General features: G+C 35.6%; 1 protein-coding gene across 1 annotated transcript in view; it reads right to left on the bottom strand.

Annotated features, from left to right (window-relative positions):
- Positions 1-4,408: 4,408 nt before the first annotated feature.
- Positions 4,409-19,580, bottom strand: part of LOC110466714 — a 33,091-nt gene continuing 17,919 nt past the window's right edge. Inside the window, exons 7-14 of the mRNA XM_021523423.1 lie at positions 17,426-17,495; positions 16,449-16,586; positions 15,866-15,917; positions 13,722-13,764; positions 11,163-11,235; positions 8,461-8,610; positions 7,247-7,296; positions 4,409-4,905 (exon numbers count right to left, since the gene is read on the bottom strand). Of these exons, the coding sequence (XP_021379098.1) occupies positions 4,900-4,905; positions 7,247-7,296; positions 8,461-8,610; positions 11,163-11,235; positions 13,722-13,764; positions 15,866-15,917; positions 16,449-16,586; positions 17,426-17,495 (582 nt within the window). The 3' untranslated portion in view covers positions 4,409-4,899. The remainder of the gene's footprint in view (positions 4,906-7,246; positions 7,297-8,460; positions 8,611-11,162; positions 11,236-13,721; positions 13,765-15,865; positions 15,918-16,448; positions 16,587-17,425; positions 17,496-19,580) is intronic.

Raw genomic sequence — 19,580 nt, 5'->3', positions numbered from 1 at the left:
ATGCTAATGACCTAAGATCCATGACACTAGGCCTGGCCATATATGACAGTAGGCCACTTTCAGAAGAAAGTTACATTATCAATTTGAACCAATTTGTCAGCTCTATACTACTGCCTGCTACTTGCCAAATATGATAACCTTTCATTAGCATCTTCCTTCTAATCTTCACAAGTTGTTCCCCTGTGACTTAACAAGAGGCCCAGAGAGCCTGTATTGCTAACCTGGATATTTAAGCAATCATATGAAAATGTTCCCAAAAAATTTGGTCAAGTAGTAATAATGATAATTTGAGGTTCTTATATACCGCTCTATTACAACCTAGTTCATAAGTCATCTCAAAGCGATTCACAAATTATTATCCGTGGTTATAGGGCCTTTGCAACGAGCCATTATCTTTATCTTAATCAACTCCCTGGGGAGCATACAGCCGGTGCTGCCATTTCATCGATCACAGCTAGCATTCTACAATTCTAGCACTGCCCAACCACATACTTATTTACAGCTGAGTAGACTGGAACAAGCGGAGTAAAGTATCTTGTTCAAAGATACAACACAGTGCTGTGCTGTGACTTGAACCCACAACCCTTTGGTCACGAGTCTGGCGTCCTACCACTAGACTACCATGCCTCCCTCCTTAAGATAAGTAGGTCAAGGTTATTTCTTTGATGAAACTTTGTACTATTCTATAGTTTAGTTTAGTTTCTGATACAGGATCTACATGATCCTCTCCACCGGGCTCAAACATGTTTTTTCTCTCACATATATCAAAGTTCGGGTATGGACATCACATGTTAACCAGTTATGTTAGCTCTGTAATTATAAATAATTTCCTGATCAAATCAAGCTATAAGCAAACTATCACCAATTTCCTGATCAAATCAAGCTATAAGCAAACAATCACCCTGGCACTTTGTTATCAGAAAGACGTTGTTTAAAAGATTATTTTCACACATTTGACCCCTGTGACCTTAAAAGTAGGTCAAGGTCATTAACCGGTTGAAATTTTCTTCTACCCTATCCAATATCATGCTTCTGGTCAAATATCTTAACTAAAAGCCTCCTGGTTGTGCAGAAGGATTTTTTGGTATTTTATTTGTATTTGATGCAAGTGATCTTGGAAGTAGGTCATGCCATTTATTTGAGAAAATTTTATAGCAGCACATCATAGCATGCTACTGTCCACATATGACCATAATTTATGTCTTGGTTATTTAGAAGGAGTTTTTCAAAGGTTTTACATATTTGACCCTTAGGACCTTCAACGTAGGTCAAGGTCATCCATTTGAAGACACCTTTTAGCACTACATCCCCCCCCCCCCCCAGCTTCCTGGTTATTCAGAAGTAGTTGCTCAAATCTTTTTACATGCTTGATGCTTGTGACCTTAAACGTTGGTCAAGGTCATTTATTTGAGGACACCATAGCACCACATCACAGCATGCTAGCGGCCAAATATTAACATATGTGATTAAGCTATTCAGACTAATTTTTTCAAATGTTTAAACCCATTTGACCACTGTGACTTTCAATGCTGATCAACATCATCCATTTGAGGAAACTTCATAGCACCCTGGGCCTCCTGGTTATTCCCAGGTACCTATCGAGTAAATATGACCCTTGGTCGTCCAGTTCTTGAGAAGTTGTTAAAATAAAGATGTCTGGACACACAACATCATGTTATTATATATAAACTCACCGGTATTTGTGCCAGGTGAGCTTAAAAGGGGTCAAAGCATTTCTTTTAAATGACGACACTTCATCCAGGCAATCTTTCAAATCTTCAAATCCCGAAAACTTTTGGACTATATCTTCTGAAACTTTTGAAAGATTTTTGTAAGACTCTGACCATATCTAATCAATTAAAAAATACTATTTTATATAAATTCTATCAAACTATAGGCATAAAGGATAAGTCTAACAAAACCTTTAAATCAATACTTTTTATTTCAAACCAATAATTACTAGTTACTAGAGGTATACATATGCATGATCAGTTGCAGACTCAGTATTAAAATTACTAAGTTAAATATTTGATGTCAATGTAAGTTTCCTAATTGTATTTGCATAATAACATTTAGTTGGAACACAAAAAAATAATAAAATTTCATTTGAAGTAAATTCGACTTCTGTCAACACACCTGTTGCTCTACCTGCCTACGAGTGGCAAAAATATACAAACAAACTCTGCATAAAAAACAATTTTCAAATTTAACTGATATTAAAGTGTCCAGTGTTCATAAAACCGCACATCAAGAGTAGCAAAATGAGATTGAATGGCTTCTCTCCAAACAACCATGAGGAACTAAGGTATACCAGGAATTATTTTTCGACGCAGTTTAATGTAGGCTAATTTATCATGACAGTGAAAATCAGTACACAGCATACACTATATACATGTAGTAACTACATGTTAAGGATGAAATTTATACTGGGTTAATGAAGATGGATTTTATCAACAAAAGGCGAATATTTGACTGGGCGAAAGCTTCCCAGTGTACAGGTATACTCCGTACATACAACACCAATCTGGTTTAAGAGGTGTTTACCCTTTGTGCTTCAATTGTACATTTTTCGACAGAATTTTATTCCAACCAATCTACAATGCCACCCTCAGAATTCTCTGTGTTGGAAAACTGTTGCCTAATAGTGAATTTAAAAGTAAAGTAGGTCAACCAGCAAAACATGACCACACACCCACAGGGATCTGGACCTAAAGAAAGGTGTTTAGAGGGGGGGGGGTTTAGATCGATTTTCGTTAAAAATGCCACCCCCAATGCTTATTTTTACCGAAAATCGATCTAAACCCCAAATATAGCTGTAACAAATTATCAGGTCCCTGTGCACACACCCTGTACACAGTGTTTGAAGATAAATGAAATAGTAGTCTTGATGTCAGAAGACGAAGAATTTAAAAATCGTGTACGTAACCGATGATCATTCTAGAGCTGAGTCTGCTAATGTTGGTACAGCAAAACTGTCAAATGTTTTTTGTGGATTGCTTTTATATTAAACTTTCACTGAAAAACCTTCCATCTTTTAAGCCAAAACGACAATCTGTCGATTAAGCAGTTTACTGGTTTTATTCAAAACAAACATCACACTGACTCATGGAAGCGGTCTTACCAGCGGTGCAATACACAATAGAATTAAGTTGACCTGATGGTCACATTCCGATTTCTTTAAGTGTCTTCCCTCTGTCCCATAAATGTTTTTAATGTACAGGAAGGGTCTTTTTCAAATTTCACAGGAAGGTTCCCCATGGTCCTTTGTAAAGCTATAACTCTTCACTATCCTAACATTTACATGTTATATACATTTATTGTTCAAACAATTTGAAACTGATTTTACAGAATATTTCTGTAGATGATTAGGAAGTGATGACATCAGGAACATAACAAAATCAGTGATATCGGGCAATGAAAGCCATATAGCAGGATATTTCTGCGATTTGGCTGGTCAGTTTAACGTGATCGCGATAAGAAAAGCGTAAAAGTGAGTCTCAATATCAAACTTTATAACCCTAATGTCCTCACGAAATAGCGAATATGTGGTTATGACGATTTGTTTACATAAAGAGTAATAATGTGTGAAAATAGGTTATATGACTTGTCTAACAAAATACACTTGTTAACGTTGTTGCTTAATATGCTGTCATAAAGCCTATTCGTTGGCCACTTGACATGACAAGTGTCCCGTCTCTGTACTAAAACAATGCTATATTTAATTCCTTCAAATGTCTAGATCGAGAAATTCAAAATTCAAATCGAGAATTGTAAAATCAATTTTCTAATTTTGGGTCAAAATCGCGAAAACTTCAAGCCTGCATAAATAACCCGCTATATGGTATCAAGCAAATGGTACAATGGGCCTGCATCACTCACCTGGTATTATCTCACAATTGTAACCTTAGAAGTAGGCTAAAATAAAGTTACAATAAAAATAACCAAAATATATGTCAAGGTCATTCATTTGAACAAATTTCGATGCGGTTCATCCCAGCATTTTACGGCCCGAATATTAACACCCTAGGCCTTCTGGTTAATTAGAAGAAGTCATTTAAAGATTTAAACATATTTGACCCCCTGTGACCTTGAATATAAGTCAAGGTCATTCACTTGAACAAACTTGGTAGCCCCTAATCCCAGCATGTCCCTGGTCAAATATCATCACTCTTGGCCTCTTGGTTATTCAGAAGTTGTTTAAAGTAAAAAGTTGATGCCAGACGAATGACGGACGCAGCACCACGGCATAAGCTTACTTGGCCCTTTTGGCCAGGCGAGCTACAAAATGTAAGTGATAATCTAGTGACCACCGTTGATGATGGTCCTTTCTCATATGATTTGTGAAGAATATCAAGCATACAAGATGTACAGCCATGAAATGCATCTTATAAACAAATGTATCATCTGATTTTTCTCCTTAACTAAATGGAATACATCAAGTTATCTGTAGCTACAAAAATGTCTGGAAGACATGAATGCCTCCACTTCCATGCAAATTATCATCATTTGCTGATCCAACAGTTTACCATACACCTTCAGTACTCTCTGAACCAGTGTAGCATCAGAGAAATAATCAATCTAATCTCACACACACACACACACACATCACTGACATGGTATAAAATTGTTTGACCAAAATATGAATCCTCTACAACAGATAAGATATTCATGATTTCTGGCAATGATAAAATACACAAGATAACTATAATGGAGCACCAGTCTGTAAACCAAAAGACTCATTATCTTAATGGAAATAGCAGTGCAACCCTCTCTGTGTGTTACAAGTGCCACACATTCTGTGTATCTGTGGCATCACCAGACTTCTACATCAATGTTGGCCAAGTTTGGGACGTCATCTATCAGAATATCACAGTGAATTCAAATAATTTTGTCTCAATTTCACATCTGAAACAAAACAAAAGCAAAATATTTTCAAAGTTGAGTAGCAAAAATAATATCAACAAGAGTACCGCGGGGCGGAACAATATATGCCCGTCGAATGCCATATAGTGTTATATACGTTCTTACATTGAAATAAGATCTGCATCATTCTAAGAGTGGTTAGCTGACATGCTATAAAAAATGTAGGAGAAAATCTCCGGACAATAAATCAAATACTGAAATGAACAAAGGGAAATAACTTTTGCAAAAATTGTCGAATCAAAATTCTTTTCAAGGAAACACAACAACATATCCTGATTATTAAGCCTACTAATCTGTCAAAAAATGTAGGGAAGATCTCCAGACAAAAAATCAAATACTGAATGGAACAAAGGGCATCAAAATTCTTTTAAGGGAGACACAACTTCATATCATGATTGAAATGTATACCAAGAGATCGGTCGAAAAACGAAGGAGGAGATTGCCGGACAAACAAAAGTTTACGACGGAAGGACAACCCCATACCATAATACTACCGTCAAATTTGACGGGCATATAAAAATTAATGGTTTTTTTTTTTTTAATTGTGACCTTTGACCCAACAGCGAGCTTTTTTATTTGGAATATTTTGTATTACCGGTAACATGTAATGAGAAAAAGTTAGATATGGAAATTATCTACAAATAATATAATAGCACGAATTCTGTACAATCAACGGTTTTCGAGTTATAGCAGTTTTAAAATATTAACCTATGACGTCATGGCGGCCATATTCGACTTTAATCTACTTGAAAATGTTCCTGGAACATCTTCAGACCTTGGCCTACAACATGCCTAAAAGACTATATAAACCTATCTTTTACCAATCAAAAGATAGACTCCACAAAGTACAGAAGAAAAATAATAATGAAAAGAATAAGAAACATAACAAAACCAATAGATCTTTTCACCAGTTGGTGAAAAGCCCTAATTATAATCAAAAGCAGTGCTTCATATGTATAAAAAAAATCTGTGCAGCTATAACAGGATTTGAACCCTAGACTTCAGATTGTTATACTTTCTCTTTAACCGACTAAGCGGTTTGATCCCCGTACCACTGCCAAAAACAGTATATTACCAGAGTGAGGTGGAACAGGGATCCTTTAACACATATTATTATAATGTGAATTTCATTCAAACTGTACATGTATAAGCAAATATAATATTACCAGTATGCACATATAGCTGTCAACCCTCCCTCATTGACTTTTGACCCAAGTTTACCACTTTCCCTTGAAACTCACTCAGTTGGGCAAGGAATCAACTATTATCCCCCCTCCCAAATTTTGTTTTTAACAAAAGCTGTTTGAAAAAGGTTTGCTGTTCACCTATTTGAGAAATATTCTAAAACTGGTGATGAACACAAATTGAGTGATTATTTGAAAATGAAAATCTGTTTCCACTTTTGTGCGACAATATCTGACCCTTCAGTAACCTCCATTCCTAATATGACCATCTTGGAAAAAATACTGAATGTTGTGTTTATGGTGAATCTGAACACTTGCACTCAAAATTTTACCTGGAGATTTTGGCATAAAAGATAAAGTCCAAAACAGGTAAAAAAAATGAAAATGTAATAATATTTCTGTTCTAATTCTGCTGCATCAAGGTTCGACTCCTCAGGAACCTTCATACTTAATCAGCATCTAATGTAAACACTAACTGGTCGTTTTGGCAAAAATAATCCTAAAACAGGTCAGAAAACAGTGGAATTTTCCCCGTTATGACAGCACTGCATCTTGTTGAGCCCTTAGACCGCAAGTTCACCCCTGAAGACACATTTGAACTCTTACAATTCAAAGGCGGGAATAGTTTATTATGAAATTTCAGGGATGAATGCACAAAATCTTTATGACAGCACTGCATCTTATTGAGCCCTTAGACCGCAACTTCACCCCTGAAGACACATTTGAACTCTAACAATTCAAAGGCGGGAATAGTTCATTATGAAATTTCAGGGATGAATGCACAAAATCTTTAACCTTGAAACAATTGACAAAGGGGCACCAACACCATTTCCCTTTTCTCATTTTTAATTCAAACAGGCAAGCTTATTATCTCAGTCTTAAAGCCTAAAATGTCTTTAATTGTGATGGGCTGGTAATTGATACAAATACTGCATACCTGGAAACTTTCGCCCATTGCCCGTGAAGTAAATTTTCAGCCAGTGTTAATTCGCGTTTCACATTTTACCGCTATGTTTATTATGTTGTTAACCTATATTTGCTGGAATGAAACATTTACCCTCATCACGAAGGGTGAAAAAGTCAAAAATTAAACTGCGGCAAAGCCCACCCAGTATACAGTACCAAAAGAATGCCCTTACCGTTTTGGCAAAAGCCAAATGTTGCATTGCATGGTCAGGAGTCTTCTGCACTGTAAGAGAACAAACAAGTTTATGTTATAAGTTAGAAATAATGCCAGACAGGAAATTGTGTGTGCTTATCCGAACTGAAACCGGGTAGCCATGTTTTTTTGTGCCATTGAATACAGCCTCCAATGGGGGCCCCTTTAATATTTTGATAAAAATATGATTACTTAATCACTAAATGCAGAGATAAATCAACACTTCTGTCTTGTAAATACAATTGTAAATTGTTGCAAATTCTCAAAATCTTTATGAAATGGCTACATATCGCTAGCAACCAACTAGGACATTTTTGTAGTCGCACTTTACAATCATGTGTTGTCAATGCTATTTCTGCACATTATTTCCGGTCGGAACACGGATGATAGCTGGCGGTGAATGATAAGTTGTTCAACAGAAATTCAGTCGATATTATGTTTCATTCAAAGTTTATTGTATACATGCACTCAATGCTATATAGCAAGTTACTGATCAGGTCTGTCAAACAGCAGTGAGGAGCGACTTTTCTGACCGGGAAAATCAATCAATATTGACCTACATTTTGGGACGGTTTTCGGATACGTAGATTTGCTAACCAGAATATTTTCTTACAATACCAGTCTTTATGAAGGTATGTAGATTAAAGGGGCTATTTAGTCAAAAGACAACCAGAAAATTGAGTCGATATATATCTCCTAATGAAAGTTTACGTAGTTGATAATGACATGACCTGAATCCAACGTTCACTGTGGTCAGTTTCATCTTTTTGGAAAGCTGGTGATAAAAAAAGCTACGACCAAAATAGCGCAATATCATTCTTTTATATATGCCTATTTAATTTACATACGTTTCCAAAAACAGAAATGGTATTATTTTGATGTTTTAACTCATTTAGAAAATAGCAAATTATATTTGTGATTTACCCCTATCCCTTTTAGTACTCCCAAAACCCATTTTCGGTCATTTTTTTGCTTTAGTTTTTGCACATATGATACAATAAGACATCTTTGAACAAATTACCGGGGTAAGGAGGTGAAAATCCAGATATAGACACTCATCCTTTTGTGGCGGTATATCGTGATTATACATGTACTGCCAAAATATCCGTTTTACTGGCTTCTCTCCACATGGTCAGTTAAACTGTATCATCGCAAATTTCAAGTTTACAGTAGGTTAACACGTGAACAGCTCACCTTTGATATATCGATTACCCTCATAGGTCCCGTCCTTTTTCAAAGCTTCCCCCAAATCCTTCTTGTTGATCAAGCAATAAATATTATTATACTTCATGCCTTGAGCGTCTCCTGCTACTTCTCTGAATAACATTTCTTCTATAGGCACTTCTGTTGGATTGAAAACTCAAAACGTCAAACATAATCAAAATAATTATTTAAAATCATTCAAGGGTCGTTCCTTCCAAGATTTGTTAAGCTATCAGTTTAATCAATTTTACATCTGTTATAGCCAGCCATGCAATACCTATTAAATTGTCTAAAAGAGAAAAAAGGATTTTTATCAAGACTAGTCAAACAAATACATGTCCCCTACCGGCGCCCCAACTGACTTAACAACATTAATGCTAGACCCCTAAAGAACCTCTGTACATAAAATCAGCACCCTAACACTACTATTAAGTGAATGGTAAGCCATTACAAAACTTTAACCAAAACCTTAACCAAAGGTAACGGATGGACAACTGACAGACAGACAGACGGATGCAGATAAAACCTCTAGTCCCCGGTTTATAAAAATATAATCCACAACATAGCGCCTTAAGACTTAGATATTGACATGACATTTTTTCAAAGGTGTAGGGAACATGTTATTTGAACACATTTCAATGTTGAACTGTTCATTATGAAATATTTACCATCGTATGGCATTGCCACTATGTAATCCTACCAAATTCAGTTGGCATTCATATAGGCTATGAATGTCATGGACAGATTGTTGACGTTATCATTATTATGGCATCATACTTGTTATGTTTGATACCACTGACCCTCCATGGGTGATGACTGTTCTATTCATTATTTGAACTAAATGCTCTATTTCTATGAGATGAACTGATTCCAAAATGGTAAATATAAGTATTGAATAGCTTTCAGTTGGCATTCATAGGCAACATGAATTCCATAGAATTTGCCTTTGTCCAGTAGGGATTCATAGGCAATATGAATTTCAATGAATTTGCCTTTGTCCAGTTTGCATGAATGCCAACTGAAAGCAGTTCAATCCTTAAATAGGGACTTTGTGATCTGATGTTGCACTTTGTTGGCACTTAACAAAAACTTTCAATGCCTACACAAATATCGGAAGGTAAGCCGGGCTTAAAAGTAGATATTTTCCAGAATGAGGAATTTTGAAAACGAGTTGCTCAAACATTTCTAATTACACAGAAGATATCTATTGTTTCAAACAAAATTCTGATCAACCATTCAGTTCAGTCACTAAAGAGCATTCTGAACTCCTCTCAAACAAGCACACTAGTACTAGTGATCCTTCTTTTTTTTTTTTTTAATTTTATTTTTATTTTCATTTTAATGTGCAATATACATCTTCATCAAATTAGCAATTATCATAATCATCATTCATCAAGCATCATCCATCATAAACAATAGCCTCATTACCATCACATCTCACAGACATGCACCATCCTCATCATCATTCTCATCACCTTCATCATCACTTTTTTTAATACAAAACAACATCTCATCATATTTCATACAATGCATCATCATCATTATCATCATCATCTCATCATCATCATTATCATCATCATCATCTCATCATCATCATCATCATCATCATCATCATCATCTCATCATCATCATTATCATCCATCATCATCTCATCATCATCATCATCAAAGCAATATCATTGTATCGTTATAATCATACTGAGAAAAAATACAAATCAACACTGGTCATTACCATAAATACTTGCATCATGTACATGTGATCATCATCCTCACTGTTATTATCAAGAAAACAAGATCACCTTCCACATGTCACATGACTCTCACATCCTGACATCATACACATAAAGTTGAGGAAGCATATGCAGTAACAAAAAAAAAATAAACAATAAATTATCTATTGTATACCTGCAGTGATAAATAAGATCAGATTTACATGAATGTATATTGCACTTTATTGGCTGGACAGACAAATAGCATGTAGAAAGAATTAAAGACGTTTAAAGAAAAGAAAAAGAAAGCGAGAAAAAGAAATAGAAACAAAGTGGAAGAACATTATGTTTTGATTAAAATAGACATCTTTTAATTTTTCGTTTGATAAATTGCCTCCGTAAGACCTAAAATGTTACAGTATAGGGCCAAAATGCCCCCATAAGCAGCAAGGGGAGATAGCTAACTGCCTGGGGAGCGCTTTGTTTTTCTGATCAACCCCACATTGAAACATGCATAACTTAAGCCATTTCAAAATCAACATATGAGAATTGATTCAAAAATTCTGATTCAAAATTTGTCCAATACCTGGTGGAATTTGAGACAGATCCCTCCAGTTCTTTCCTTGTAAACTTCAGCTCTTACATTTAAAGACAGACACCTTGAGGCTATTTTGATTAATGATAAGTCCCAAGATTAAATATGCACAACTACGGACCACTGATTACATACATGTGAAATCTTAAAACAATCCCTCTAGTACCTTCTGAATGATAGCCCTAACAAATGTCTAATTCTCAATATTCAAGATGGTTGCCCATCAGCCATCTTGGTTCTCTGATAAGTTACAACATGTAATATGCATAACTACAAACCTGTCAGCCATCTTGGTTTTCTCTTCAATTTCAAAATACAATATACACAACTAGAGACCATGGGGAACCTTGATGTGAAATTTTAGTTGATAATGATGGGCTAAAAACTCACCTAAGAAATTTCCGATTTCTTCACGCCCGCTCGAGTGCAGAGCTCCATGCAATGAAATGTATGTCATATCTGACTAGAAAAACAAAAATATTCAGAAGATATTTAATAATTACAGAACTCATTCCATTAGAGTGAAAAAATGTTGTTTTTCACGTCAGTTACAAAATTTACTGTATGTTAGCAGGTAAAAGTGTCTATTTGTTCTTTTACATTATGACCTTTCATCTTGCCTTTTGCTGAAATTCAAATAATTCGTCACAGCACCGACAACAGTTAACAAACTTATTTTGTCAAAGATCTGTTTGCCAAAGGTTGGTGCACATGAAAATGTCTTTAGTACATATTTTCAGGGAAAACATTTTCTTCTAAACAAAAGATGTAACCTTCTTCATTGGTTCTTTGTTAGATTGAGAAGAAAAAATCAATCTTACAAAGAACAAAGAAGATGAATCGATGGTGGGTGCCATGATCCCTCTGGGATCTCACATTTTTTAAGTTACAGATATTGTCCAGACCCATGATATGTTTACCATGACTTAATGACATCTTGTAAACCCAGATTGGGATAGTCAGACTGTGAAAGTATTATAACTGACAAATGGAAAGTTCGTTTTTAATAGAATGTCATGTATGATGCATATAATCTAAACTTAAGGATCCCTGTACCATTGCCATCTGGGTTTTTCTTTCTTATGCACAGTAACCTCCCCTTGCAAAACAAGGAGACCCAATGGGCCTGCATCGCTCACTTGGTATCAATCATATACTTGTAACCTTAAAAGTGGACTAAAATATAGCTACAGGCAGAATATCAATATCTATGACTCGAAGTCATCCAAAAGAACCTGTTAAAAGATATCCCGTTATCTCAGCAAGCAACTTGCCAAATAACACCACACTAGACCTTTTGTAAATAGAGATTAGGTAATTCAAATGTTTATACACATTTTACCATAAGTGACCTTAAAAGTGGGTCAAGGTCATTCAAATGAACAAACTGGGTAGGCCTTCATTTCAGCATGTCACTCGCCAAATATCAACATCCTAGGCCTTTTGGTTATTCAGAAGAAGTCGTTTAAAGATTTAAAACATATTTGACCCATGTGACCTTGAATATAAGTCAAGGTAATTCATTTGAACAAACTTGGTAGCCCTTCATCTCAGCATGCAAGTGGCCAAAATATCATAATCCTTAGCCTTTTGGTTGATCAGGAGAAGTTGTTTAAAAAACTTCAACACTTTTGACTCATGCCAGCACGATACTGGCAAAGTATCATCACCACGATACTGGCAAAATATCATCACCCATGTCCTTTTTGTTATTCAGAAGAAGACGTTTAAAGGTTTCAACATATTTGACCCCTGTGACTTTGAATATGTGTGAAGGTCATTCATTTGATTAAATTTGGTAGCCCTTCACGCTAGCATGATACTGGCAAAATATCATCACCCTTGTCCCTTTGGTTATTCAGAAGAAGTTGTTTAAAGTTTCAACATATTTTACCACTGTGACCTTGAATATGGGTGAGGGTCATGATCATTCATTTGAACAAACTCAGCAGCCCTTCATCCCAACATGTTGCTAGCAAAATTATGAAAAATTAACATCCTAGGTCTTTCAAGGTTTTAAACAAATTCATCCCAAAAAGAAGTTGTTTGAAAGTTTTTTAAGGCAACTGACCTCTGTGACCTTGAAAATCAGTCAAAGTCATTCATTTGAAGAAATTTGGTAGCCTTTCACCCAAGCATGTTACTGGACAAATATCATCATCCCGGGCCTTCTGGTTATTCAAAAGAAGTTGTTTAAAGTAAAAAAAAAATGATGCCAGATGGACGGATGATGGATGACAGACACCGCACCAAGGCATTAGCTCACTTGGCCAGGTAGCCTGCTGAGTACCATACCAGTTTATCAAAGTAGCACAAAAAATACCAGTTGTATGAAGGACTACATGTAAATCTGTTTGGGTGGATAAGTCACAAAGAGCAGAAGTTTATTCTTAATGTCCAGCAATTTTGTAAATGGTTATGGCCTGGGGATCTCAACTGTTTTCATGTTATGACCTAGGGAGGTAGTCTCCAGGGGTTGGTCTGGACCTGCAGGCATTCGTTTGGAAGGAGAAGAACTTCAAATATTATGCTCTATGTCATCTATTTGGCCCGCCTCTCTGCCCCCAGGGGGGGCACACCCTCCATTTATATAAAATTTAGTTGTCTTTGCTTGCAGGCTCTGTTAACCAAAGTTGGTTGAAATGCCTTCATTCGTATCAAAGGAGAATTATTAAGAAAAAAATCCTTTATTTCCCCTATAGGTTCCCACCCCTCTGCCTAAGGGGGCCAATATACATGCCACATCTGACAGTGTGAGGCAAAATCTTACGGATTTTCACCTCCCATAAGTCTCAAGGCATGGGACATGAAGTTATGGAAAGTCCTCAAAACAACTAGGACTAGTAGCATTTCAAAGAAAAAAGATGACAGACAATGGATGGATGCTGCGCCATGCTATAAGCTCACTTGGCTCTTCGTTGATAGTGAAAACCCTAAAATTTTGTTTACCTTTTCCAAATCAAATTTCAGGAACTGCATTTTCTTCTCTATCCTACAACAGAGGTAGAAAATAAATATGACACTACCTACCAACCTTTGTTTCTCTTCACTCGTAATAAGACAATCCAAATTTAAAATTCTGTTGGTTGAAGGGTTTTGCGCCTACATGAATCCGCCCTTACGGGTTTCATCTCACTTACGGAAGTCGGTGTTCTGTCGGCGTGTTTTTTAAATTTAAAAAAAAAATCTAGTCCTATATATGTGACTAAAGGCTAGTGGTGTAATAATATATCATACTATCGATATATTGTGGTTGTACACCTCTTGGTTTGATTAAACAATGACAACAACATAAACTTGATAACAATCGTCCAATCGATAGTTTCAAAACTGCTAACACTTACAGTTTTCATTATCTCACCATGCAATTGAGAGTACTGATAATTAAGTCGTGATCATTAAGACACACTTGGCTGCACTAACACAAGGAGTCAAGTGCGCTAGTCACAATAAGATATTACTCTCAGTTGTATGTGCATTTTAATTGCATAAATGTTATGGTATACTTTATACTCAGTGTTGTGATAAACATGCTAGCAGACAGCATATTTAAGACAAAAAATTACCTGATACCAATGAACCAACAGACAATTGACAGAAAGAACTTTGGTAACTGAAGTATCTAATACTTCTGCTATACTAAAGCTTAATTAAGTGTACCACAATAATTGAACTATCGCAATAGCGTTTTCCCATATAGTTATAGTATATTGCAATAGTGAACAACTTTTGATCTAAACTTAAAACTGCTGTGTATAAAATGTCATTTCACATATTTACTAGTACAGTACTTAATGATCAGTCTCAAAATAAAACATGCACAACTAAGGATCAAAGAGAACTTACATAGTTAATTTGAGAAAGATCCCTCAAGTTATTCCTGAGAAATAGGACTAACAAACCTTCCATGTCAAAAATCAAAGATGGCCACCTGTCGGCCATTTTGTTTATCTGATCAGTCTGCTCAGGATCGGTCTCAAAAGTAGACATGAACAAAAAAGGACAACGGGGATCCTGCATATAGTATTTGAGAAAGAAACCTCCAGTACTTTCTGGGAAATAGCTCAAACAAACCTTAACTTTCAAAATCAAAGATTTATTTATCCAATCAGTCTCATAAGAGAACGTGCACAACTGCAGACCAAGGGGAACCTACATGTCAAATTTGAGAAAGATCTCTCCAGTCCTTATTGAGAAATAGCTATTACAAACATTCACTGTCAACATTCAAGATGGTTGCCTGTCGGCCATTTTGTCTATCTGATCAATCTCAAAAGTGATGCGATGCCCAAGTAGGGACCAAGGGGAACCTATATAAAATTTGAGAAAGATCCCTCCAGTCCTTATTGAGAAATAGCTATTACAAACATTCACTGTCAAAATTCAAGATGGTTGCCGGAAAAGTAAACATGAACAATAAAGGACCGTGAGGCACCTACATCTTTTTTTATTAAACAAATTTTAACTCCTTCACCCCTGAAGACACAAAGGTTGGAATAGTCCACCATGAAATATCAGGGGTGAATGGGTTCATGTTTGCGAAAAAAAGGCTTGACACTATCCCCTCGATCCCCACCTCCAATCTCTTGTTCCATATAATCAGATCAAGTTTTCGGTCAGCATTTGTTACATTTTTTAATGCACAAAAAATTATCAGATACATCCTGTCACTCATCAACAAGACATGGACTGTAAAACGAAAGCTGAACAATTCAAGTATTTTCCTCCTTTAACAAATTCAAAAGGAGTCGGTCACAGGCAACTACCAGGTTCATCAGTAAATGCTTTTTGAAGTTCTTTCTCCCTGATTTGAAGGAACAAGTTCTAATTTTTACTGACCCTGCTGGCCATACTTATGTTATGATCAATCTCCTTGTTTTCCTTAGGTAGCTTGGGAACTTTCATCTTCTCTAAATCAGGAAGAATGTAAGATTTTTTTCTTGTTTTCATAAAAAAAAATGTCTTGAATCTTAACTCAATAATGTAGACAGATAAAGGCTGAAGCATACATGTGTTATAGTATTAAATTTATCCATGAATGTAATCGCACAAATACTCAAAGGAAAACACTTTATTTTTTAAATGTCACATACCCTTGAAGTCGAGGAATAAGGTGTCTAGTCCTTTCACTATCATTAACCAACACTGGAAAAAAGAAAGAAATTTAAAGTTGAAATATTATTGTAACTAGAATTTATTCAGTAAACAAAAATTACTACCCTGTTTTAATTAATGTGAACAAATATTTTGGATCCAATTATTCAACACTTTATTAGCTAAACAAAAAGATAAAACAAAATACATGTATTAACCCTTTCACCCCCATGTAACATAAGTGAACTCTACTATGCATTAATTAAAGGGTGAACTTACTTGCCCTTGCTGCCATGCAAATCAACATAATTATTGGACAAATTTTTGAACTATGTAGGCTAAGCCGTACTTGGAAATTTATGCTTTTGAAAGATTTCGTCTCGAGACAGTACCACGAGTTGTTTATATCCTAATTAAATCCAAAATTCCATGTACAATGAAGATATGATTTGCTTAGAAGACTTTACATTGAACCTTGGTAACTTTCATTCTTGATTTTGATGATTTAGGTCCCAAACAGTTGATTAAATGGTATCTCTGTATTAATATTTTAATTACAGTGCTTTAAACGTCCATACTTACCCTTGACATATCGGGCCCCGATATATTCTCTGTCTTTGGCTACAGCTGTTTGAACATCGTCGTTTGGTACTCGTACGTAAACAATTCCGTTCTTGCGAGAATCATCATAATCAAATAATATTTCCTCAACTTGACAACCTGAAATGATGCAACTGTGACAAATAAATAAGAAGCATGGACACCATTGAAAATAACATTTAAGGAGACTGCAATTCAAACGATATTTCGAAGAGGCTCAAACGGGTTTCATCACCCATAGGTTAGTTACTGGTAGTGGTGTTCAAAAATTTTATTTTAATACTGAAATGCATGAAATAATTCATTGAAGCAATCAACAAATGATACAAATTTGACCTCTACGATGTTTTGTTCCAAATTGTTAAATTGGACATGTTTGTTAGGCCCTTGAACCCAAGCTACATATGCGATGACTTTGGGCCTAGTAGTTCTTTTTAAGCTTTTAATATAAATGATTCTTTAAGCTTGTGCCTTTAACTCATTCACCCCTGATAATTTCATAATGAACTATTCCAACCTTTGAATTGGAAGAGTTCATATGTGTTTTCAGGGGTAAATGAGCTAATAGGTGTTAATGCTAGCTAATTTATACGAAAACAACTTGATAACCCTTTAACCCCGAAAGCACAGGCCACTTTCATTACTCCAGAAACATGTCAGTGAAGGTGTTAAAATGACTACGGGGCATTTCCTTGTTCTCCTACAGGTAAATTTGTGACTTCAATTTATTTGTTGTATTTTCAAATGTTTTCATAACAAACCAGCCTTGCTTATACCTCAAAACAGCGAGAAATTCGACTCATAAAAGTCCATTCATGAATAGAATAGTAGTAGTATAATGTAAGGGGGGAAATCTGGACTTTACTGTAATTTTGACACATCGAGAAATTTGAATCTTCGAAGTTCAATTTATGGAAGTTTGACTGTAATATAAGATAATTTGGTAAATGCTGTCTTACCTGTTAAGAAATCCCGAATCTCTTCTTTAGTTACATTATAGGGCACACCTAGCAATTGCACATACACTGACTGAAAATGGAAAAATAAATGATACAAAAAATGATCTTTTACCTTCTTTGCTTTTTATTTTCCTTACATGTACTTTTACCCAGTCCCATGAAGGAGATCCTGAACAGGAACCTTTAAAATTTACTTTAACCTCGTTATGTCATGTTATTTGTCACTATGACAAATGTTATTGTATAAGAATTAATTACATAACTATATATGCAAATGGCTAAAAAATGTAATTCTTACATAATTAGAAGTGCTGTCAATGAAGGATGAGTTCTCATTAGGGCCAGGGCTATTTTAAACAAGAAACCAAGGGGAACATACATTTATAGTTTAAGAATGGAAAGATCCCTGCAATTCTTTCTGTGAAATAGTGATAACAAAACTTACAGTAACTGTCATAATCCAAGATGGCCACCTATTGGCCATTTCGTTTTTGGATCAGTCTCAAAAGAAAACATGCACAGCTAGAAACCAAAGGGAACTTACATATTATATTTGAGAATGATCCCTCATGTTCTTTTCGAAAAGAAAAGCACTAACAAACTTATAACTCTCAAAATTCAAAATGGCTGCCTATCAGCCATCTTGGAATTCCGATCAGTTCCAAAACTTGATATGCCCATTGGAATCCTTCATACAAAATTAGAAAAATAGCACTAACAAACTTTAACTGTCAAAATCCAAGATGGCCACCTGTCAGCCATTTTGCTTATTCAATCAGTCTCAAAAGTAAATACTGCACAACTAGGGACCAAGAGGAACTTTGATATGAAATAAATTACTTTCATGCGAAATTTGACAAAGATCCCTCTTGCACTCTCTGAGAAAAAGGGCTAACAAGAATTTGTGGGATGGATGGACGAAGTGATTGATGGACAGATAGATGAGAGACCACAGATGATGGGTGATTTGAATTGCCTACCTTCTGATGACGTTCAAAATTTCTCACCTGAGCTAACTCCATTTTTGTAGGTCATGGGAGAGACTAATCAACAAAAAGAGGCAGATCGAAAATTTTCTGAACAAGAACGATATATCCGTTTTCGGTCTAGATCAGTATGGTTTGTTGGTTAGTCACCACCATGACCTAAACAAGAGGCCCAATGGGCCTGAATCGCTCACCTGGTATTAATCTTACACCCGTTATCTAATAAGTGGAATAAAATAAAGCTACAGGCAAAATACCAGTGTTTGTTTCAAAAGAATCTATTAAAAGATTAAAACATGTGACACATGCGACCTTGAAATTCAAACAAGGACATTAAGTTGAACAGATTTTATAGCCTTTCATACCAGCATGTTTCTGGCCAAATATCATTACCCTGGACCTTTACATTATTCAGAAGTTGTTTAAAGATTTCAAAATATTTGACCCTTGTGACCTTGCAAATTGGTGAAAGTCATTCATTTGAACAGACTTGGTAGCCCTTTATCCCAGCATGTAACTGGCCAAATATCCTTACCCTAGGCCTCTCAGTTATTCAGAAGAAGTTGTTTTAAAGGTTTTAAGCATATTTGACCCTTGTGACCTTGAATATATGTAAAGGTCATCCATTTGAACAAACTTGGTAGCCCTATATCACAGCATGTTACTGGCCAAATATCATCACCCTAGGCCTCTTGGTTATTCAGAAGAATATGTTTGACCCCTGTGACCTTGAATATAAGTCAAGATCTTTCATTTGAACAAACTTTGTGACCCTTCATCCAAACATGTTATTGGCCAAACATCATCACCCTAGGCCTCTTAATTATTCAAAAGAAGTTGTTTAAAAGTAAACAAGAGGCCCATGGGCCTTAACGGTCACCTGATATATTTATACAGAGAGTTGATTTCGTTTTTAACATGAACAGAATTATTATTCAAAGTGACAAAAAACAATAAAACCACCTTATTCAATATCAAGCATACAGATTTCAGACTAAAAAGGATTTGAAACTAGCACCTCTGATTCTAAACAAGGAAAATGAAGAAATTTTAGCACACTGACTCCCTTGAGCCCCACCCTACAGCCCTTGGGGGTAGGGCTGGCTCAAAATTTTCAAAGTATCAAACTGTCAACTCAAGGTTATAATTCCAATCAAGTTATTAACATG

This window comes from Mizuhopecten yessoensis, unplaced genomic scaffold (assembly GCF_002113885.1).
Source record: "Mizuhopecten yessoensis strain PY_sf001 unplaced genomic scaffold, ASM211388v2 scaffold11143, whole genome shotgun sequence".
Taxonomy (NCBI): domain Eukaryota; kingdom Metazoa; phylum Mollusca; class Bivalvia; order Pectinida; family Pectinidae; genus Mizuhopecten; species Mizuhopecten yessoensis.
Note: the sequence above shows the minus strand (reverse complement) of the source record. Positions and strands in the feature narration are given on the sequence as shown.